This window comes from Rhinoraja longicauda, chromosome 4 (assembly GCF_053455715.1).
Source record: "Rhinoraja longicauda isolate Sanriku21f chromosome 4, sRhiLon1.1, whole genome shotgun sequence".
Classification (NCBI taxonomy): Eukaryota; Metazoa; Chordata; class Chondrichthyes; order Rajiformes; family Arhynchobatidae; genus Rhinoraja; species Rhinoraja longicauda.
In genome coordinates, this window is record NC_135956.1 from 88,407,899 (window position 1) to 88,432,800 (window position 24,902).

Genomic DNA, 24,902 nt, shown 5'->3' on the forward strand with positions numbered 1-24,902 from the left:
TCCTTATTTTTGCTGCCAAAGTGGATAACCTCACATTTATCCATATTATATACTGCATCTGCCACGCATCTGCCCACTCACACAACCTGTCCAAGTCACCCTACAACCTCCTAACAACCTCTTCGCAGTTCACACTGCCACCCAGCTTTGTGTCATCCGCAAACTTGCTAGTGTTACTTATTCCAGCGTTTTGTGCCTATCTTTGACTGTAAATATCAATGGACTCAGACACTCTGCGCGTGTAACCTTGATATATTAGAAACATAGAAAATAGGTGCAAGAGATGGCCATTCGGCCCTTCGAGCCAGCACTGCCATTCATTGTGATCATGGCTGATCATCCACAATCAGTAACCCGTGCCTGCCTTCTCCCCATATCCCTTGATTCCACGAGCCCCTAGAGCTCCATCTAACTCTCTCTTAAATCCATCCAGTGATTTGGCCTCCACTGCCCTCTGTGGAAGAGAATTCCACAAATTCACCACTCTCTGGGTGAAAAAGTTCTTTCTCACCTCAGTTTTAAATGGCCTCCCCTTTATTCTTAGACTGTGGCCCCTGGTTCTGGACTCCCCCAACATTGGGAACATTTTTCCTGCATCTAGCTTGTCCAGTCCTTTTAAAATTTTAAAAGTTTCCATAAGATCCCCTCTCATCCTTCTAAACTCCAGTGAATACAAGCCTAGTCTTTTCAACCTTTCCTCATAGGACAGTCCCGCCATCCCAGGGATCAATCTCGTGAACCTATTCTATTCATATTTCTATTTCAATTTGTGAGGATAGCAATTTCATTAATAATGAGTCTGCATTCTTGTTTGAGATTTAGAACCCGACAACTTACAGCACTGGTATCATATTTAACCCTGAGACGAACTACACACCACTTACTCACAAAATGCTGGAGTAACTCAGCAGGTCAGGCAGCGTCTCAGGAGAGAAGGAATGGGTGACGTTTCGGGTCGAGACCCTTCTTCAGACCAGTCTGAAGAAGGGTCTCGACCCGAAACGTCACCCATTCCTTCCCTCCTGAGATGCTGCCTGACCTGCTTTGTTACTCCAGCATTTTGTGAATAAATACCTTCGATTACCACAGCAACACCTGACCCAGATTATGCTGCAGTGTCTCGGCCACTCCTTTGTTATTTTTTTAAACATTTAACACACTACTCTTCTGGTCAGTCTTGCTTCTCGACCCCATAAATAAAGTCAAAAACTCTGCAATTCAAAATGCAGGGCTTTCAGGTCAAAGTTCTGATGCGGGGTTTTGACCGGAAATGTCAGTGATTCCTCTCGCCCACTGATGCAGCCCGACACGCCGAGCTCCTCCAGCAGGTAGCTTGATGCTCCAGATTCCAACAGCTGTAATCTCTCTCGGCTTTCCTGTACAGATTTGAAATATCCTGTTTCTCCCTTCACCCCACACTTTCACACACTTCCTGGGAAGCAACATTACAATTTTACAAAGTTACAACCTGTCTTCAAATTCTCCTCTTCAGCCTCACTCCTTGCCCTCTCTACAATATCCCCCGGCTTTGTACCCCGAAAGATGTATTCAATATGTTGCCTTGGTCAAACCTGAAATTTTAATGCACCACCATGTTTGTGGTCTACATCTGCTTCGAGCATAGGCTTTAGAATTCCGTACCTAAATCTCTGCCTCTCTTTCTCTTTTGGTTTCTCGTTGAAACCTACTTTAATGCGAAAGCTTTTGGCCATCTGCGCTAATATCTCCTTACAGAGTTTGGTGTTAAATTTCATTCGTTAATCCTCCTGTGAAGCACTTTGGAATGCATGTTTGTAGACTGTGAAAGATATCAGAGAAATGCTTGTTAGAATGAAACTGTTTACCTCAACTGTTTACCATATATATTAATGATTTGGAAGAGGGAATTAGAAGCAACGCCAGCAAGTTTGCGGATGACACAAAGCTGGGTGGCAGTGTAAACTGCGAAGAGGATGTTAGGAGGTTGCAGGGTGACCTGGACAGGTTGAGTGAGTGAGCAGATGCAGTATATAATATGGATAAATGTGAGGTTATTCACTTTGGCGGCAGAAACAAGGAGGCAGATTATTATCTCAATGGAGTTAGGTTAGGTAAGGGGGAGGTGCAGCGAGACCTGGGTGTCCTTGTACACCAGTCACTGAAAGTTGGCGTGCAGGTACAGCAGGCAGTGAAGAAAGCAAATGGAATGTTGGCCTTCATAACAAGAGGATTTCAGTACAGGAGCAAAGAGGTTCTTCTGCAGTTGTATAGGGCCCTGGTAAGACCACATCTGGAGTATTGTGTACAGTTTTGGTCTCCTAATTTGAGGAAGGACATCCTTGTAATTGAGGCAGTGCAGCGTAGGTTCATGAGATTGATCCCTGGGATGGCGGGACTGACATATGAAGAAAGATTGAAAAGACTAGGCTAGTATTTACTGGAGATTAGAAGGATGAGAGGGAATCTTATAGAAACATATAAAATTATAAAAGGACTGGACGTTAGATGCAGGAAAAATGTTCCCAATGTTGAGGGAGTCCAGAACCAAGGGCCACAGTCTTAGAATAAAGGGGAGGCCATTTAAAACTGAGGTGAGAAGAAACTTTTTCACCCGGAGAGTTGTGAATTTGTGTAATTCTCTACCACAGAGGGCAGTGGAAGCTAAATCACTGGATGGATTTAAGAGAGCTCTAGGGGCTAGTGGAATCAAGGGATATGGGGAGAAGGCAGGCACGGGTTATTGATTGGGGACGATCAGCAGTGGTCACAATGAATGGCGGTGCTGGCTCGAAGGGCCAAATGGCCTCCTCCTGCACCTATTTTCTATGTTTCTATGTTTCTGTGAAAGAAAGCTTAAATTGAAAACAAAACTTTTCATTCTCAGGGTTGGCTCTTCGCTGCCAAATGGTATCAGATCAATTTTGTGTTGTTGCCAGAACTGGGTAAATAATGAGAAGAAGAAAAATAAAAAACTGAATTATGGACGTGCCAAAATATCGGACTCTAGGTGTGGGGTTTCATCTTTGCAATATGTGATTGTCTGGGAAAACAGAAGTGAAGCTTTATTTACCTGAATAACGTTTCACCTAACAATGATGCACAAATTCCACAAGCTTGTTCGGCTGTATCAGGTTGATGATCAGAAAAGGATTGTTTTTGATTTGGCGCTGTGGAACTGCGTGGCGTTGTGCAGAATCCCCTCAGCTCCAGTTCATCTCTGGTTGAGCAAACTGCTTTCCCTGTTACAGTGACTCAGGACCTCTACGGATCTCTAAGACTCCAACACCACCGGAAGAGCCGTCTCCGCCAAGCAGTCCGATGACCAGCCCGAACAACACTTTGGCCCCTTTGGCGGTTTCACCAGCCAACACTCCAACTCGACCCAAGTCGCCATGTCAGGTAAAGTTTCAAGTGGGAAAAAAAATCCTCACTGTTGTTACCTTCAAGTGATCTGCTTTATTGCCTGGAGCAAGGAGGTCCTTCTGCATTTGTGCAGGGCCCTGGTGAGACCACACCTGGAGTACTGTGTGCAGTATTGGTCTCCTAATGTGAGTTTAGGAGCAAAGAGGTCCTTCTGCAGTTGTACAGGGCCCTGGTGAGACCGCACCTGGAGTACTGTGTGCAGTTTTGGTCTTCTAATTTGAGGAAGGACGTCCTTGCTATTGAGGGCGTGCAGCGTAGGTTCACCAGGTTAATCCCCGGGATGGAGGGACTGTCATATGAGGAAAGATTGGAAAGACTGGGCTTGTATTCACTGGAGTTTAGAAGGATGAGAGGGGGATCTTATAGAGATGTATAAAATTATAAAAGGACTGGACAAGCTAGACGCAGGAAAAATGTTCCCAATGCTGGGGGAGTCCAGAACCAGGGGCCAAAGTCAGTCTAAGAATAAAGGGGAGGCCATTTAAAACTGAGGTGAGAAGAAACTTTTTCACCCAGAGATTTTGTGAATTTGTAGAATTCTCTGCCACAGAGGGCAGTGGAGGCCAATTCACTGGATGGATTTAAGAGAGAGTTAGATAGAGCTCGAGGGGCTAGTGGAATCAAGGGATATGGGGAGAAGGCAGGCACGGGTTACTGATTGTGGACGATCAGCCATGATCACAATGAATGGCGGTGCTGGCTCGAAGGGCCAAATGGTCTCCTCCTGCACCTATTTTCTATGTTTCTATGTTTCTATGTTTCTATGTTTCTATTTGGCGACACAGACAAACTGAATATTTTGTTCTATGCAATCTTTGGGCAGGTTGAGACAATGGGGGAAATGATTTTAAGGACACCAAGGTTTCGGTTAAACCCACTGAGATAAATGAAAACGACACGATAGAAGTAAGACACAAAATGCCGGAGTAACTCAGCGGGTCAGGCAGCCTCTCAGGAGAGAAGGAATGGGTGACGTTTCGGGTGTCATACTGGCTCTCGGTATGAAGAAGGGTCTCAACCTGAAACGCCACCCATTCCTTCTAACCAGAGACGCTGCCTGTCCCGCTGAGTTATTCCAGCATTTTGTGTCTTTCTTCGGTGTAAACCAGCGACTGCAGTTCTTTTCTACACAGAGGTCTGCTGGTAGAGAGGTCATTTGGCTTGGTCACCGATACGTAGGGGTGGCATTGATTTAGAGATACAGCAAGGAAACAGGCCCTTCGGCCCACCGAATCCGCGCCGCCCAGCGATCCCCACACATTAACACTATCCTACACACACTAGGGACAATTTTTACATTTTACCCAGCCAATTAACCTACATACCTGTACGCCTTTGGAGTGTGGGAGGAAACCGAAGATCTCGGAGAAAACCCACGCAGGTCACGGGGAGAACGTACAAACTCCGTACAGACGGTGCCCGTAGTCAGGATCAATAGACAATAGACAATAGTTTTTCCTCATCTCAGTTCTAAATGGCCTACCCCTTATTCTTAAACTGTGGCCCCTTGTTCTGGACTCCCCCCAACATTGGGAACATGTTTCCTGCCTCTAACGTGTCCAACCCCTTAATAATCCTATACGTTTCGATAAGATCCCCTCTCACCCTTCCAAATTCCAATGTATACAAGCCTAGTTGCTCCAGTCTTTCAACATACGACAGTCCCGCCATTCCGGGAATTAACCTAGTAAACCTACGCTGCACGCCCTCAATAGCAAGAATATCATTCCTCAAATTTGGAGACCAAAACTGCACACAGTACTTCTGGTGCGGTCTCACTAGGGCCCTGTATAACGTAAAATATCGTTGTCTTTGTTTCTGGAGTGGAGGGAACTTTCCAGTTTGCTCACCCTGAATCCACTGGCTTTCTGGAGACTGTGATGACTCTGAAGATCAGTTTTCATTCGTCCTGCATTCTTCCTCTTCATTAAGATCAGGCTTGCGATGTCTCACTTCAATCGTTGTCAGGAGTACCTCGTCCTGAGGTCCTCTCTGCAATCTAGCATCGGGCGGCACGGTGGCACAGCGGTAGAGTCGCTGCCTTACAGTGAATGCAGCGCCGGAGACCCGGGTTCGATCCCGACTACGGGTGCTGTCTGTACGGAGTTTGTACGTTCTCCCCGTGACCTGCGTGGGCTTTCTCCGAGATCTTCGGTTTCCTCCCACACTCCAAAGACGTCCAGGCTTGTAGGTTAATTGGCTTGGTAAATGTAAAAATTGTCCCTAGTGGGTGTAGGATAGTTTCCTGCCTCTAACGTGTCCAACCCCTTAATGATCTTATATGTTTCGATAAGATTCCCTCTCATCCTTCTAAATTCCAGTGTATACAAGCCTAGTCGCTCCAGTCTTTCAACATATGACAGTCCCGCCATTCCGGGAATTAACCTAGTAAACCTACGCTGCACGCCCTCAATAGCAAGAATATCCTTCCTCAAATTTGGAGACCAAAACTGCACACAGTACTCCAGGTGCGGTCTCACTAGGGCCCTGTACAACTGCAGAAGGACCTCTTTGCTCCTATACTCAACTCCTCTTGTTATGAAGGCCAACATTCCATTGGCTTTCTTCACTGCCTGCTGTACCTGCATGCTTCCTTTCAGTCACTGATGCACTAGGACACCCAGATCTCATTGTACTTCCTGAGTCAGTGTGATACCATAGACTAGGCAAGTCAGTCACCTCCACAACCAGTCCGAAAACGGTCGGGTCTTGGTGATGTCATCAGGGCCCATTGCGGCGTTAGCCCGGTGGGTTCGATTGGGAAGCAGGGGGGAAATTCCCCCCCCCCCCCCCCCCCTTCACCCCTCACCGAAACAGTGAGTAAAAGGGCAGGCCGCAGAAGGCAAAGACAGATCAAAAGCAAGATTACATTCCTTGGTTTCTTTTTTTTCCCCCGTCTAAGATGTCAAGAAGAACAGGAAAAGTCCAGATTTCACAGGGAGAAGTTAAACCTTCCCTGATAAGTTCTCATGCTCCTGTCCCCAAGCCTAGATAGCCTAACAATCAAACCTATTGCCCGCCATTCCAACCAGGACTCTGGGCAATGGACCCTCTGCTGCCTTTGACATATAAACATGAGAAAGGTCAACCGGTGGAACTTTAATGTACACAATAGACAATAGGTGCAGGAGTAGGCCATTCGGCCCTTCAAGCCAGCACCACCATTCAATGTGATCATGGCTGATCATCCACAATCAGTACCCCGTTCCTGCCTTCTCCCCATACCCCCTGACTCCGCTATCATTAAGAGCTCTATCTTGAAAGCATCCAGAGAATCGGCCTCCACTGCCTTCTGAGGCAGAGAATTCCACAGATTTACAACTCTCTGAGTGAAAACGTTTTCCTCATCTCCGTTCTAAATGGCCTACCACTTATTCTTAAACTGTGGCCCCTGGTTCTGGACTCCCCCAACATTGGGAACATGTTTCCTGCCTCTAACGTGTCCAACCCCTTAATAATCCTATACGTTTCGATAAGATCCCCTCTCACCCTTCCAAATTCCAATGTATACAAGCCTAGTTGCTCCAGTCTTTCAACATACGACAGTCCCGCCATTCCGGGAATTAACCTAGTAAACCTACGCTGCACGCCCTCAATAGCAAGAATATCATTCCTCAAATTTGGAGACCAAAACTGCACACAGTACTCCTGGTGCGGTCTCCCTGTATAACGTAAAATATCGTTGTCTTTGTTTCTGGAGTGGAGGGAACTTTCCAGTTTGCTCACCCTGAATCCACTGGCTTTCTGGAGACTGTGATGACTCTGAAGATCAGTTTTCATTCGTCCTGCATTCTTCCTCTTCATTAAGATCAGGCTTGCGATGTCTCACTTCAATCGTTGTCAGGAGTACCTCGTCCTGAGGTCCTCTCTGCAATCTAGCATCGGGCGGCACGGTGGCACAGCGGTAGAGTCGCTGCCTTACAGTGAATGCAGCGCCGGAGACCCGGGTTCGATCCCGACTACGGGTGCTGTCTGTACGGAGTTTGTACGTTCTCCCCGTGACCTGCGTGGGCTTTCTCCGAGATCTTCGGTTCCTCCCACACTCCAAAGACGTCCAGGCTTGTAGGTTAATTGGCTTGGTAAATGTAAAAATTGTCCCTAGTGGGTGTAGGATAGTGTTAATGTGTGGGGATCGCTGGGCGGCGCGGACTCGGTGGGCCAAAAGGGCCTGTTTCCGCGCTGTATCTCTAAACTAAACTAAACTACATGTTTTTCCTGTGACTGTGTGTGTGTGCGCGCGCGTGCGTGCGTGCGTGTGTGTGTGTCCCGCCCGCATTTTCGCCAGGTGCTCTGATATCCTTCTACATCCCAAAGGCAAGCTGGTCCATAGATGAAATGGCGAAGTGCGTAGGTGAAGGGTAAAAGCTGAGGTGTGCTGAAAGGAATGTAAGAGAAATTAGGAAAGTTATTCAGAGTGCATTGAGGGCGTGCAGCGTAGGTTTACTAGGTTAATTCCCGGAATGGCGGGACTGTCATATGTTGAAAGACTGGAGCGACTAGGCTTGTATACACTGGAATTTAGAAGGATGAGAGGAGATCTTATCATATCATATCATATCATATATCATATATATACAGCCGGAAACAGGCCTTTTCAGCCCTCCAAGTCCGTGCCGCCCAGTGATCTCCGCACATTAACACTATCCTACACCCACTAGGGACAATTTTTTAAAAAACATTTACCCAGCCAATTAACCTACATACCTGTACGTCTTTGGAGTGTGGGAGGAAACCGAAGATCTCGGAGAAAACCCACGCAGGTCACGGGGAGAACGTACAAACTCCTTACAGTGCAGCACCCGTAGTCAGGATCGAACCTGAGTCTCCGGCGCTGCATTCGCTGTAAAGCAGCAACTCTACCGCTGCGCTACCATGCCGCTTATCGAAACGTATAAGATTATTAAGGGGTTGGACACGTTAGAGGCAGGAAACATGTTCCCAATGTTGGGGGAGTCCAGAACAAGGGGCCACAGTTTAAGAATAAGGGGAAGGCCATTTAGAACGGAGATGAGGAAAAACTTTATCAGTCAGAGAGTTGTGAATCTGTGAAATTCTGTGCCTCAGAAGGCAGTGGAGGCCAATTCTCTGAATGCATTCAAGAGAGAGCTACTTAGAGCTCTTAAGGATTATTATTATTATTATTATTAAGGATAGCGAAGTCAGGGGGTATGGGGAGAAGGCAGGAACGGGGTACTGATTGAGAATGATCAGCCGTGATCACAATGAATGGCGGTCCTGGCTCGAAGGGCCAAATGGCCTCCTCCTGCACCTATTGTCTATTGTCTATTGCATGTCTAAATGGGGATAGAGGAATACCAAATCAAAGGGAGGTGCACCACAAGTTAGAAAAGCCAATGAAGAAACAAACCAATTGTTAAGGGCGTGTCCCAGTTATGCGATTTTTAAGGCGACTGCCGGTGACTGTCAAAGTCGTAGCAGATCGTCGAAATTTCCTTTTACCCTACGGCAATGACCACGACAATGAGCACGACAGTGACCACGACAATGACCACGACAATGACCACGACAGTGACCACGACACTGACCACGACACTGACCACGACACTGACCACGACACTGACCACGACACTGACCACGACACTGACCACGACAGTGACCACGACACTGACCACGACACTGACCACGACACTGACCATGACACTGACCACGACACTGACCACGACACTGACCACGACAATGACCACGACAATGCCGAGTCAGGTCGACACAAGTCACTTTTTTTGTGAAACTAGTACCTGGCTAAGAGATCACACCGTCTTCGGAAACATCGCGAAATTCCCACGCTTACCTGACCGTCAAACTGTCGCCTCCAATCTACCCGTCAAATGTCCTGACAGTAAATAAATTGGTTAAACAAAACTATCTTCTGGTATCTTCAAATGCCTTTTCTTAATTTAATATTACGTGCTTCTAAACGCATCTGCGACAACCTAGCAAACCTGGGGACAGCGTGCGACAGACAGCGCCCGCAATAAGCTACCATACCTGGCGACAAGCCAGCTGTCACCGAGAAATTTCTAGCGGGAAATTGTTTCCACGACGCGCTGAGATCCGCTACGATTCGTTGAAGACTCCTCACGATCACGCCCCGGCAAACGTTCGGCCACAGCCTAGTCTCCGGCAGTCGCCTTAAAATCGCCTACGTGGGACAGGCCCTTAAAGGTTTTCCCGGTAGATTGAATTGAAAGGTAGGAAAGTGAGCAGAGCAAAATGGAATCAGTGTAGGATCAGTGCTGGATGAAGTGTGCAGACTCGGTTGATTCAGATGTAGTGTACGACTCCACTAACGCATTGAAATGGTACCTGGTCTCCACCCCCAGTTTGCACAGTCATGCATGCCCCCCAGCAGCAGGGGATTGTGGAATCTGCTGCTTGTGTTTCTGAGGCTTGACTTCTGACCTCCGTTTCCCTCTTGCGCTCAGCTGCGAAAAGGCCCTCCCGTCCCACCGCCTCCGAAACTCACCCCGACCAAGGAGCTGCAGTCAGAAAACATCATCAACTTCTTCGAGGACAACTTTGTTCCTGAGATCAACGTCACCAGCTCGTCGCAGGTGAGCAAACTTTACGACTCTATTAAACTTTATTACGAGATTGATCCCTGGGATGGCGGGACTGTCACAATGAGGAAAGATGAGAAAAGACTAGGCTCTCCTCCCGCTGTGCTGTGAATTATAGAATCTTGTTAGTTTAACTGAAGGATAACGCTTAATGTTTCCACAATGAAATTTCAATAAAAATGCTCAAAGCAGCTACCATGACACTGAACTCCAACTGCCTTCAATTATAAATTGGTGGAGGTGACCACAGAACCTTCTTCTTCTTGCGTTTGAGACAGCAGAGGTTATGTAACGCCCTCCGGGGGCTGTAGACATGAGTGGCGATCCCGTGGGTGTCGGTCTCGGTGCAGGCGGCCAGGGTGCAACCAGGGGTCTTCAGATGGGAGCTGTCACTTTTGTGAGTCTCTTGGAGCAGGATTGCAGGGACTTTGTGGGTCTGTGGCAGATGTTCAATGATGGTGGTCTTCCCCTTGGCGAGGCCTTCCACGTTCAGCTGCAGCAGGGTGATGCCGTCCGGTTCCACATCCGTAGGTGCCTGCCCTGAGAAGGCCTCAGGCTCCGGGTTGGCGCCAAGCTGCAGCGACTGAGGTTGCATTTGGGCCGCAGGCTGTCGTTGTTTGTTCGTTGTTACTTCTGCTTCTGCTGTCTCTGTTTGTTGTTGTTCGCCTGCCCGAGGTCAGTGGACAGGCCTCACGACGAGGAGATCAACAACATGAGCCCCGACCACAGAGCCAAGCTGTAACAAGGGCCTTTAAACACTGGATGTGTTATAGACAATAGACAATAGACAATAGACAATAGACAATAGGTGCAGGAGGAGGCCATTCGGCCCTTCGAGCCAGCATCGCCATTCAATGTGATCATGGCTGATCATTCTCAATCAGTACCCCGTTCCTGCCTTCTCCCCATACCCCCTGACTCCGCTATCCTTAAGAGCTCTATCCAGCTCTCTCTTGAATGCATTCAGAGAATTGGCAGAGAATTCCACAGATTCACAACTCTCTGACTGAAAAAGTTTATCTTTGTGAATTGGCAGTGTTAACAGTCGCTTCGAACGAGGCCGTATTCAGATGGCTGAAAGTTCGATTTTCTCGGCCGCAATAGATACTGTAAGTGAAGAACTCAAATTGAGGCATGCTCTTTGCAAGCTAATGTTCATCATCGATACACGGCTTCAGCAGTAGATTTACATGGGTGTGGTGAGCACAACACTGGTCAGAAATGGGACGTTTATGTTGCCAGTGAAATTGGAAGAGGGTGGGACAAGTGAAAGGACATCTCGAAACAGTGGGAGATAACGTATGAAGCTTTTGGGAGTTCTGATATTTTGATCGTTGCCAAGACTGAAAAGTGAAAATACTAAGCTGAAAGGTGATAACGGGAGGTGACACTGGATTTAAATGCCATGTAAGAGTTCTGGACTGATTCCCTCTTTCTCTTCTGGAAAGAAGCTACTGTTTGCAATGTATCTGCGCCGGGCCATTTGCCAAACAATAAATTGTGGCCGTTTTGGAGATATCCCTAGCATTGGATCTAGCCACAGTTTAAGAATAAGGGGTAGGCCATTTAGAACTGAGATGAGGATTTTTTTTTTCAGTCAGAGAGTTGTGAATCTGTGGAATTCTCTGCCTCAGAAGGCAATGGAGGCAAATTCTCTGAATGCATTCAAGAGAGAGCTAGATAGAGCTCTTAAGGATAGCGGAGTCAGGGGGTATGGGTTGAAGGCAGGAACGGGGTACTGATTGAGAATGATCAGCCATGATCACATTGAATGCTGGTGCTGGCTCGAAGGGGTGAATGGCCTCCTCCTGCACCTGTTGTCTATTGCCTATTGGATGGATCGGTCCTCCGTTGTGCATCAGGTCAAGGTCTCTTCGTGGGAGATGAGACAGCGCGGCAGCTAGATGTCTTCCTGGGGTCATTACCTAGGTCGAGGCCCAAGATTGGCAAATAAACCTGATGGAATCTCAGTGAGCGAAGGTAACTAAATTCATTGGAGTTTAGAAGGATGAGAGGGGATCTTACAGAGACTATATAGACAATAGATAATAGGTGCAAAAGGAGGCCATTCGGCCCTTCGGCACTCTATGGCAGAGAATTCCACAAATTCACAACTCTCTGGGTGAAAAGGTTTCTTTCTCACCTCAGTTTTAAATGGCCTCCCCTTTATTCTTAGACTGTGTGGCCCCTGGTTCTGGACTCGCCCAACATTGGGAACATTTTTCCTGCATCTAGCTTGTCCAGTTTATGATTTTACACGTCTCTATAAGATCCCCTCTCATCCTTCTAAACTCCAGTGAACATAAGGCAAGCTCAGTCTTTCCAATCTTTCCTCGAATGACGGTCCCTCCATCCCGGGGACTACGTTTAATGGGGATGTGCAATAGTTGCCCTCTTTTGAACTTCAGCCGAGGGTGTTATTTGTGCTTTACTCAACAACACCAAAGACAATTAAACTTGACCACGTGGGGCTTAACCAGTGCTTTACCAAGGTTTGGTACAATAGCAGTCGTTGCAAGGAACTTTAACTCCGTGTTCACCAAGATGGATTTGGCAGGGCATTTATGGCCACAAACATCTGAACCTGAATCCAACCCCCTGGACTCTGCCCGCTACCAGCTTTATGCTGATGGGTTGGAAGTATCTCTAAAAGGTCCTCCCCACTGACACTTCAATAATTTGGTGCCACCTTCCTTAAGAATAGGTCCAGTTCTACCCCTTCATCCGGGAAGGAGAGAAACAGAGGACTAACAGCCTCTCAACTTATGCCCACTGAGCGCAGTCAGAGACTGGGAAATGCGGGTTGACCTAGGACAGAGGCTTTCCTTCCCAGTTGAAATCGCAGCTACCAACCTGCGACCAGACCTCGTCCTCTGGTCCAACTCCTGTCGGCGTGTTTTCATCATTGACCTGACGGTGCCCTGGGAGGAGGCTGTGGACGGGGCATTTAGAAACATAGAAACATAGAAAATAGGTGCAGGAGTAGGCCATTCGGCCCTTCGAGCCTGCACCGCCATTCAATATGATCATGGCTGATCATCCAACTCAGTATCCCGTACTTGCCTTCTCTCCATACCGCCTGATCCCTTTAGTCACAAGGGCCACATCTAACTCCCTCTTAAATATAGCCAATGAACTGGCCTCAACTACCTTCTGTGGCAGAGAATTCCACAGATTCACCACTCTCTGTGTGAAAAAAAAAAACACTTTCTCATCTCGGTCCTAAAAGACTTCCCCCTTATCCTTAAACTGTGAGCCCTTGTTCTGGACTTCCCCAACATCGGGAACAATCTTCCTGCATCTAGCCTGTCCAACCCCTTAATAATTTTGTAAGTTTCTATATGATCCCACCTCAATCTTCTAAATTCCAGCGAGTACAAGCCGAGTCTATCCAGTCTTTCTTCATATGAAAGTCCTGCCATCCCAGGATTCAATCTGGTGAACCTTCTCTGTACTCCCTCTATGGCAAGAATGTCTTTCCTCAGATTAGGAGACCAAAACTGTACGCAATACTCCAGGTGTGGTCTCACCAATGCCCTGTACAACTGCAGCAGAACCTCCCTGCTCCTAAACTCTAATCCCCTCGTTATGAATGCCAACATACCATTTGAAAGGAAAAGGCTGAGATATTCCAACCTTGCAGTAGAGGGAGAGGAGCAAGGTTGGAGTGTAAGGGTGCGTTCAGTGGAGGTGGGGTGCAGGGGCTTTGTAGCCAGTCCCACCGCAAGGCTCCTGAGGGAAGTTGGAGTAAGAGGACAGGCCCAAAGGAGGGCAATCAAAGAACTTGCAAATGCCGCCGAACGGAGCAGTGGCTGAAAAGAAGAGATGGTGTCTGTGCTGCCACGTGACCATCTAGAGGCTAACCATAAGACACACACCCAGGTCTGATCACCCTGCGGTGGGCCTGCCTCGACTGAGGGTGTCTTGTGATAAAAGGCCGAAACACCCAGTGACGTTGAGGTACACAACTGAAGATGTGTCTGAATGGTAGCAACATCACCTAGTGGTCACCCCCAAGAACAACACCAGCCGATTGTAGTGCAAACCTTAGGGATAGTAACATCCAGTCCTACTAATCAATTCTGTAGCTGCTGGCTCAAACGATTCTCATAGATGTACCCTCTATAAAATAAATATACCCTCTCTAAGCCTTTCATAGAAAGATGGTCCCAGTTAATGTAGGACTTGTTTAACTCCTCACAAGTATGACCCTGTTCATTGCACGTCTCTCTGGAAGTTGTCCACAGGTCTGCTCCACTATTTAGTTTAGTTTAGTGTAGTTTGGAGATACAGCGCAGAAACAGGCCCTTCGGCCCACCGGGTCCGCGCCGACCAGTGATCCCCGCACACTAACATAATCCCACACCCACTAGGGACATTTTTTTACATTTACCAAGCCAATTAACCTACAAACCTGTACATCTTTGGAGTGTGGGAGGAAACCGAAGATCTCGGAGAAAACCCACGCAGGTCACGGGGAGAACGTACAAACTCCGTACAGACGGCATTCGCGCTAAGGCAGCAACTCTACCGCTGCGCCACCGTGACCGCCCGATCTTTTGCTGAATGTTAAACGAATCTCATCTTAGTTTAAACCGTTCCCAAAGTGCCAGTACACCTGCATACCTTCCCCCCCCCCCACTGCTGAACTGTACACTGCAAGGGCCAGGAAGCGAGCGGGCAAGATCATCTCTGACCCCTCTCACCCTGGCCACAAACTCTTTGAAGCACTTCCCTCTGGAAGGCGACTCCGGACTGTCAAAGCAGCCACAGCCAGACATAAAAACAGCTTTTTTTCCCCGCGAGTAGTAGCTCTACTCAATAACCAAAAGTCTGTCGTCTCTTTTTGCTCTGGTTTATTTCACTCACACGTTTAACAATCGACAATAGACAATAGACAATAGGTGCAGGAGTAGGCCATTCGGCCCTTCGAGCCAGCACCACCATTCAATGTGATCATGGCTGCTCATTCTCAATCAGTACCCTGTTCTCAATCAGTACCCAGTTTCATATAATGAAACTCTCGTTTGTTTGTTTGTTTGTTCCTGAACTACAGCCAAAACGGTACACGATAGTGCGTCAATTTTAGGCCCACCTTACTCACCGTCGTCCCTTTGGTGCTAATGGAAGAAGTTTCATTGAAATCGGTGTTTATATTTTAAAAGTTATTCACATTTTAAAGTTTAAATCTGTCTCCTAGGGGGGGAGGGAGGGAGGGGGGGGTTGAGGGGGATGGAGTGGGGGGGATGGGAAGGGGAAGAGGGGAATGGGGGAGGGGAGGAGTGGGGGAGGGGATAGGAAGGGGATGGGAAGGGGAGGAGGGGAATGGGGGGAGGGGAAGGGGGGAGGGGATGAAGGAGGGGGAGGAGGGAGGGGGAGGAGGGAGGGGAGGGGAGGGGAGGGGAGGGGGAAGGGGGAGAGGAGGGGAGGAGGGGGGAGGGGGGGAGTGGTGGGGGATGGGGGGGAGAGGAGGGGGAGAGGAGGGGGGGAGGGGGGGAGGAGAGGGTGCTGCACCAATACAGGAGAGGTTTGGGCCCAACGGGTCCACTTGGTCTAGTATTACTTTAAATCTGAGTTTTTCTGGTTAGCAACCTTTTACCTTCTCCCCAATATACACAAACAGAACTGCCCTGGAAGACCCATTGTTTCTGCTTGTTCAAGTCCCCCACACATGATATCAGTGGAAATTGGTTTCTTAATACTTCCCTCTTTGAGCTATGAGCTAATTTATCAAGATGATATTTTGCTCCAGAGTGAATGAATGAATGAATGAATGAATGAATGAATGAATGAATGAATGAATGAATGAATGAATGAATGAGTTTATTGGCCAAGTACGTGCATGTACAAGGAATGTGCCTTGGTGCTCCGCTCGCAAGTAACAATACAAACATACAGTAAACAATTAAGAATAAAGCATAACCACATCAAAACAGTAAGGATGCACCATTACGGTCTAAACATGTGGGTGAAAATAAACCAGAGCAAAAAAGAGACTACAGACTTTAGTTGTTGAGTAGAACTATCACCCGTGGGAAAAAGCTGTTTTTATGTCCGGCTGTGGCTGCTTTGACAGTCCGGAGTCGCCTTCCAGAGGGAAGTGCTTCGAAGAGTTTGTGGCCAGGGTGAGAGGGGTCAGAGATGATCTTGCCCTCTCGCTTCCTGGCCCTTGCAGTGTACAGTTCGTCAATGGGGGGGGGGGGAAGGTCGCAGCCAACAACCTTCTCAGCTGTGCGAACGATCGGTTGCAGCCTCCGGATGTCGTGCTTGGTGGCTGAGCCAAACCAGACCATGATGGAGAAGGTGAGGACGGACTCCATGATGGCAGTATAGAATTGGACCATCATTGCCTGTGGCAGATTGTGTTTCTTCAGTTGCCGCAGGAAGTACATCCTCTGTTGGGCCTTTCTGACTGTGGAGTCGATGGTGGCCCCCCATTTAAGGTCCCTGGAGATGATGGTTCCAAGGAACTGGAGTTAAAGCGACCTCATTTCTAGGCACTTTTACATCCAAGTGCACTGTTGGGATTGTTCCCAATGGACGAGCCATGAGCACCACTGGTTAATGGAAAGGATCTGGTGAAGCCGGAGTCCCTGGCTGTCAGATGTGCAGCTGCAAGGCATTTTCACTCGCGTGGTTCTGACACGCCTGACGTTAATCATGGGAATTGTGTGTCTCTGGGGCTTCCAAAAGGCTGCCAGACAGACAATGCAGGTAATTAATAGATGAGGGAGTGCAGAGTTTGTGGTGATATCTGAGCACTCATTTGAGGAAGGTATCACAAAATGCTGGAGTAACTCAGCAGGTCAGGCAGCATCTTGGAGAGAAGGAATGGGTCAAGGGTCTCGACCCGAAACGTCACCCATTCCTCTCCCGAGATGCTCCCTGTCCCGCTGAGTTACTCCAGCATTTTGTGTCTACCTTCGATTTGTACCAGCATCTGCGGTTATTTTCCTACTCATTTGGGAAAGGCAATATTGAGATCAGAATTGAAAGATGAGTCCTTCCCGCACCTGAGGAAGGATATTCTTGCTATTGAGGGCGTGCAGCGTAGGTTTACTAGGTTAATTCCCGGAATGGCGGGACTGTCATATGTTGAAAGACTGGAGCGACTAGGCTTGTAGACACTGGAATTTAGAAGGATGAGAGGGGATCTTATCGAAACGTATAAGATTATTTAGGGGTTGGACACGTTAGAGGCAGGAACCATGTTCCCAATGTTGGGGGAGTCCAGAACCAGGGGCCACAGTTTAAGAATAAGGGGTAGGCCATTTAGAACTGAGATGAGGATAAACATTTTCAGTCAGAGAGTTGAGAATCTGTGGAATTCTCTGCCTCAGAAGGCAGTGGAGGCCAATTCTCTGAATGCATTCAAGAGAGAGCTAGATAGAGCTCTTAAAGATAGTGGAGTCAGGGGGTATGGGGAGAAGGCAGGAACGGGGTACTGATTGAGAATGATCAGCCATGATCACATTGAATGGCGGTGCTGGCTCGAAGGGCCGAATGGCCTCCTCCTGCACCTATTGTCTATTGTCTAATGTCTATTTCAGACAGGGGACATCATGTGTCTAAAACAGTGCAGAAAGGTGCCAGTACACATTCATTAAAAATTAAGATGTGTAGAAAGGAGCTGCAGATGTCGGTTAAAACCGATGACAGACACAAAAAGCTGGAGTAACTCAGTGGGTCAGGCAGCTTCTCGGGAGAGAAGGAACGGGTGACGCTTCGGGTCGAGACCCTTCTTCACTCCGAAGAAGGGTCTCGACCCGAAACGTCACCCATCCCTTCTCTCCTGAGATGCTGCCTGTCCCGCTGAGTTACTCCAGCATTTTGTGCCTACCTTCGATTTAAGCCAGCATCTGCAGTTTTTTTTTTCCTTGCACACGGCACTCAACAAGACGGCTTTGAAGCCGGTACGACATGGGTGGGGGAGTGGCGGAGCGAGGAGGGAGTGGAAATTATAGCTGCGTTTATCAACAGTTTTTTTTGTTGCAGCAATATGCCCAACTTTGGGGAGACTTCAACATGCCATTTGATAACCCCGAGCTCGAAAATAAATAAATGTCCTAATTCATTCCAATGCACTCACCCACGCTGTCGATTAGCTAAGCCTATGTGTCACATCTGAGGTGTCGGCACATTGTTCTGGTGCGTACAGTCACAGAAAGAAAGCACGGTGCAGAGTGGCAATTTATATTAAATGCAATAAATCTCATTAGCACCTTCTCTCTGTGCAGAACCGGCACATCTGGGACCATGTTTACTCATTGCATGGGGTGAGAATGCTATTATCAGCAACCTTACTTAAAAGCTCACAGTCTATTTCTGGATGAGCCTGAACTTCCCTGGTGCTGTTTTTGAAATAATTCTTTCTTTCGAGAGCAGTGTCGTCAGAGATGATAGCAGCCCATTGACGTTGGGATTAGTGGCTGCCTGTCCCATTGAGGCAGAGCTCAGTGCGGGGCTACCCTGGCGCGTCCTTGCGCGGCGAATGTTTTATTTTGTTTTCCGTGTTGGACCAGTGACCTTGGAAGACAGTTCTCCTTGTGAACTCTAATGTCCAGTGCAGTCTTGTCTTGTCTTGTTGATACTGCAGTCTCGTAGGTTCACGAGATTGATCCAGTAGGTTCACGAGATTGATCCAGTAGGTTCACGAGATTAATCCAATAGGTTCACGAGATTGATCCGTAGGTTCACGAGATTGATCCAGTAGGTTCACGAGATTGATCCAGTAGGTTCATGAGATTGATCTAGTAGGTTCACGATATTGATCCAGTAGGCTCACGAGATTGATCCAGTAGGTTCACGAGATTGATCCCTGGGATGGCGGGACTGTCATATGAGGAAAGATTGGAAAGACTGGGCTTGTACTCACTGGAGTTTAGAAGGGTGAGAGGGGATCTTATAGAGACGTATAAAATTATAAAAGGACTGGACAAGCTAGATGCAGGAAAAATGTCCAGAACCAGGGGCCACAGTCTTAGAATAAAGGGGATGCCATTAAAAACTGAGGTGAGAAGGAACTTATTCACCCAGAGAGTTGTGAATTTGTGGAATTCTCTGCCACAGAGGGCAGTGGACGCCAAATAATTGGATGAATTTAAGAGAGAGTTAGATAGAGCTCTGGGGGCTAGTGGAATCAAGGGATATGGGGAGAAGGCAGGCACGGGTTACTGATTGTGGATGATCAGCCATGATCACAATGAATGGCGGTGCTGGCTCGAAGGGCCGAATGGCCTCCTCCTGCACCTATTGTCTATGTTTCCATGCACCAACCGCCGCTGTTGGGCTACAAACGTGCAGTCCCTCATGCACGCAGTTGCAGATTTCAAATTTAGCGTTTGCAGGCAACAGTTTAAAAGATTTACTATCAGCAGCAGATGTTATATGCGGTGGCAGAGGATTCCAAACAGGGATGGTTCTGGGGTACAGAGAGTAGCAGAAACAGTCCTTGTTGACCCCCCACCCCACATAATACAAAAACTAAGGACACTTAAAAAACATACAACACAGACCGAAAGAGCAAAAGAAGGAAAGATTAACGAGGCAGGCCGTTGGCGAGGCTGCCAAGTACGGCGCCACCCGGTGGTAGAATATTTCATAAATAATAGTGATATAGTTACATAGAAACACCGAAGGTGTAAGAAAGTAACTGCAGATGCTGGTACAAATCGAACGTATTTATTTCACAAAATGCTGGAGTAACTCAGCGGGTCAGGCAGCATCTCAGGAGAGAAGGAATGGGTGACATTTCGGGTCGAGACCCTTCTTCAGTCTGATGTCAAGGGGGGCGGGACAAAGGAAGGATATAGGTGGAGACAGGAAGACTGTGGGAGAACTGGGAAGGGGGAGGGGAAGAGAGGTACAGAGGAACTATCTAAAGATGGAGAAGTCAATGTTCATACCGCTGGGCTGCGAGCTGCCCAGGCGAAATATGAGGTGCTGTTCCTCCAATTACCGGTGGGCTTCACTATGGCACTGGAGGAGGCCCATGACAGAAAGGTCAGACTGGGCATGGGAGGGGGACTGTCTTCCTGTCTCCACCTATATCCTTCCTTTGTCCCGCCCCCCTGACATCAGTCTGAAGAAGGGTCTCAATCCGAAACGCCACCCATTTCTTCTCTCCTGTGATGCTGCCTGACCTGCTGAGTTACTCCAGCATTTTGTGAATAAATACCTTCGAAACATAGAACATAGGTACAGGAGGAGGCCATTCGGCCCTTAGAGCCAGCACCGCCATTCATTGTGATCATGGCTGATCATCCACAATCAATAACCCGTGCCTGCCTTCTCCCCATATCCCTTGATTCCACTAGCCCCTCGAGTATCTAACTCTCTCTTAAATCCATCCAGTGAATTGGCCTCCACTGCCCTCTGCGGCAGAGAATTCCACAAATTCTCTGCCACAGAAGCTGATATTTATACAGAATTATTTCCACATTTGTACATTTGTTTATTCTTTATTCAAAGGCAAGGGTTTCAGTAAAACTCCTCAAGGACTTTGCACCTTTGAGCCTCAGAGCTGTAAGGCACCTTTTCAGTTTCCAGTGGTTTTATTATGAGTGTCAGAGGGCCTGGGCCTGGACTCACCCAGCTCCAGGGGCCCCAGTGCTCCAAGCGGACCTTTGTCTTCCCCTCCCACATCCCCACCTCTCCCCACAACCCCCATCTCTCCCCGCCCCCCCACACTTCTCCCCCTCCCCCCCACACCTTTCCTCCCAGCCCCCCCCCATTGCTCGCCCCACCCCCCCCATCTCTCCCATTTCCAGCCCCCACCCACCCTTTTCTCATCTCATGTTCCAGCCCCCAATACCACCTTTGTACCTTTTCCCCATCTCTCCTTTAACCTCCCTTCCTCAGCCATGATCGCATTGAATGGCGGTGCTGGCTCGAAGGGCTGAATGGCCTACTCCTGCACCTATTGTCTATTGTCTATTGTCTATTGTCCCCCCACCATTTCACCCGCCCGAGCCCCTCCCCCATTGCTCCATTTTGACCTCCACCTCTCCACCATCTCCAACTTCTGCCACGGTTTAAGAATAAGGGGTGGGCCATTTAGAACAGAGATGAGGAAAAACCTTTTTGTCAAAAAAGCATGCAGCCACTGTAACGTTGATCGTGCGGATACCAGTTCCGCAAATGAATCTATTACCTTGGAATCATCAGAATGTGGATGAATGTGAGGTTATCCAGTTTGTTGGTAAGAACAGGAAGGCAGATTATTATCTGAATGGTGTTAAGTTAGGAAAAGGGGACGTACAACGAGATCTGAGTGTCCTTGTTCATCAGTCACTGAAAGTAAGCATGCAGTTACAGCAGGCAGTGAAGAAAGATAATGGCAAGTTGGCTTTCATGACAAGAGGAGTTGAGTATAGGAGCAAAGAGGTCCTTCTGCAGTTGTAAAGGGCCCTAGTGAGACTGCACCTGGAGTACTGTGTGCAGTTTTGGTCTCCAAATTTGAGGAAGGACATTCTTACTATTGAGGGAGTGCAGCGTAGGTTCACGAGGTTAATTCCCGGAATGGCGGGACTGTCGTATGTTGAAAGACTGGAGCGACTAGGCTTGTATACACTGGAATTTAGAAGGACGAGAGGGGAACATTGAAACATATAAGATTATTAAGGGATTGGACACGCTAGAGGCAGGAAACATGTGCCCGATGTTGGGGGAGTCCCGAACTAGGGGCCACAGTTTAAGAATAAGAGGTAGGCTATTTAGAACGGAGTTGGGGAAAAACGTTTCCACCCAGAGAGTTGTGAATCTGTGGAATTCTCTGCTTCAGAAGGCAGTGGAGGCCAATTCCCTGGATGCTTTCAAGAGAGAGTTAGATAGTGCTCTTAATGATAGCGGAGTCAGGGGGTATGGGGAGAAGGCAAGCACGGGTTACTGATTGTAGATGATCAGCCATGATCACAATGAATGGCGGTGCTGGCTCGAAGGGCCAAATGGCCTCCTCCTGCACCTATTTTCTGTTTCTATGTTTCTTTGATTTTATCCCTTCTCTTTACCTTGCACTAAACGTTATTGCCTCACCATGTATCTGTACACTGTGGATGGCTCGATTGTAATCATGGATTGATTGTCTTTCTGCTGACTGGATAGCACGTTACGAAAGCTTTGCACAGTATCGCGGTACAAGTCAAGTCAAGTCGAGTCAAGCCAAGTTTATTTGTCACATACATATACAAGATGTGCAGTGAAATGAAAGTGGCAATGCCTGCGGATTGTGCTAAACTACAAAACAGAATAGAAAAAAAAATGTTTAACACAAAAAATAAATTAATACAGTAAATTAAATTAGTCCCCGGTGATATGAGAGTTAACAGTCCTGATGGCCTGAGGGAAGAAACTCCGTCTCATCCTCTCCGTTTTCACAGCGTGACAGCGGAGGCGTTTGCCTGACCGTAGCAAATGGAACAGTCCGTTGCTGGGGTGGCAGGGGTCCCCCATAATGTTGCTGGCTCTGGATCTGCACCTCCTGATGTATAGGTCCTGCAGGGGGGCGAGTGTAGTTGCCATAGTGCGTTCAGCCGATCGCACTACTCTCCGCAGAGCCTTCCTGTCCTGGGCAGAGCTGTTCTCAAACCAGATTGTGATGTTGCCGGACAGGATGCTCTCTACAGCCCCAGAGTAGAAGCACTGAAGGATCCTCAGAGACACTCTGAATTTCCTCAACTATCTGAGGTGGTAAAGGCGCTGCCTTGCCTTACTCACCAGTGTGGTAATGTGTGTTGTCCATGTCAGATCCTCTGTGACGTGGACTGCCAGGTATTTAAAGCTGCTCACCCTATCCACAGTAATCCCATTTAACTCCAGTGGCGTGTACGTCCTCCGATGTTGAGCCCTTCTAAAGTCCACAATCAGAGCCTGTTCCTGTGCTGTGCTGGTCTATGGTCTATGTAAATTCATTCCGGACAGAAACAGTCCATTGCTGGGGTGGTCGGGGTCCCCCATAATGTTGCTGGCTCTGGATCTGCACCTCCTGATGACAAAAAAACGAAACTGAAACTGACCCCCTGCCCTCACCCAACACTTTGCCATTCCCCCAACACTTTCCCATCCCTATACACAGCTGCACCCCCCCAACACGGCCAACAACATTGCATCACCCCCAACAACACTGACCCACCCCCCCCCCCCCCCCCCCCACCGACACTGTCCAATCCCTAAAACTGTCACATCCCTCTACACTGCCTTTTCCATCCACTCTGCCATACTCTCTGCCACAGAAGGCAAAGGAGGCCTATTCACTGGATGTTTTCAAAGAGAGAGTTAGATATAGCACTGAGAGCTAACGGAATCAAGGGATACGGGGAGAAAGCAGGAACTGATTGTGGATGATCAGCCATGATCATATTGAATGGCGGTGCTGGCTCGAAGAGCCAAATGGCCCACTCCTGCACCTATTTTCTATGTTTCTATTCACTCAAATGCCACCAAGTCCTTCAAATCTTAAACCCTCGTGCCCAAACCTTCCAATCCACCTCAGCTGCCCCACCTCTTGTTAGCTGCCCTGTACAATAGCAGCGGCCGTTCGTGATAGAAATATGTTGCTGAATAATAAATAAGCTTCCACAATCTAGGCACCATTGGCTGCCTTAGAATGCTCCAAACGGCTTCGCAGGGAGTTATAGATAATAGACAATAGACAATAGGTGCAGGAGTAGGCCATTCGGCCCTTCGAGCCAGCACCACCATTCAATGTGATCATGGCTGATCATTCTCAATCAGTACCCCATTCCTGCCTTCTCCCCATACCCCCTGACTCCGCTATCCTTAAGAGCTCTATCTAGCTCTCTCTTGAATGCATTCAGAGAATTGGCCTCCACTGCCTTCTGAGGCAGAGAATTCCACAGATTCACAACTCTCTGACTGAAAAAGTTTTTCCTCATCTCCGTTCTAAATGGCCTACCCCTTATTCTTAAACTGTGGCCCCTGGTTCAGGACTCCCCCAACATTGGGAACATGTTACCTGCCTCTAACGTGTCCAACCCCTTAATAATCTTATACGTTTCGATAAGATCCCCTCTCAGCCTTCTAAATTCCAGTGTACACAAGCCTAGTCGCTCCAGTCTTTCAACATATGACAGTCCCGCCATTCTGGGAATTAACCTAGAAAACCTACGCTGCATGCCCTCAATAGCAAGAATATCCTTCCTCAAATTTGGAGGAAAACTGCACACAGTACTCCAGGTGTGGTCTCACTAGGGCCCTGTACAACTGCAGAAGGACCTCTTTGCTCCTATACTCAACTCCTCTTGTCATGAAGGCCAACATTCCATTGGCTTTCTTCACTGCCTGCTGTACCTGCATGTTTCCTTTCAGTGACTGATGCACTAGGACACCCAAATCTCGTTGTACGTCCCCTTTTCCTAACTTGACACCATTCAGATAATAATCTGCCTTCCTGTTCTTACCACAAAACCTCACACATATCCACATTAAACTGCATCTGCCATGCATCCGCCCACTCACACAACCTGTCCAAGTCACCCTGCAACCTCATAGCATCTGCCTAAGTATGATAAGTATGTTGTGCTGTGAGTTGTAGCAGTTGGTTTCACTGGAGCAACACTGGGTGGCACAGTGGCGCAGCGGTAGAGTTGCTGCCTTACAGGCCTTGCAGCGCTAGAGACCTGGGTTCGATCCCGACTATTGGTGCCGTCTGTACGTCCTCCCCTTGACCTGCGTGGGTGTTTTCTCCCGTGGATCTTCGGTTTACTCCCACACCCCAAAGACGTGCAGGTGTGTAGGTCAATTGGCTTGGTGTAAATGTACATTGTCCCCTAGTGGGTGTAGGAGAGTGTTCGCGTGTGGGGATCGCTGGTCGGCACGGTCACGGTGGGCCGAAGGGCTTGTTTCCACGCTGTGTGTGTCTAAACTAAACTAACATCGGCTAACCATCAGTGTGGGTGGTCATGA

At 48.1% G+C, this 24,902-nt stretch overlaps 1 protein-coding gene across 1 annotated transcript in view; it reads left to right on the forward strand.

Annotated features, from left to right (window-relative positions):
* The window catches only part of LOC144593039 (amphiphysin-like), a 149,851-nt gene that overhangs the window by 47,969 nt on the left and 76,980 nt on the right, over nt 1-24,902 (forward strand). Inside the window, exons 10-11 of the mRNA XM_078398452.1 lie at nt 3,228-3,378; nt 9,846-9,974. Of these exons, the coding sequence (XP_078254578.1) occupies nt 3,228-3,378; nt 9,846-9,974 (280 nt within the window). The remainder of the gene's footprint in view (nt 1-3,227; nt 3,379-9,845; nt 9,975-24,902) is intronic.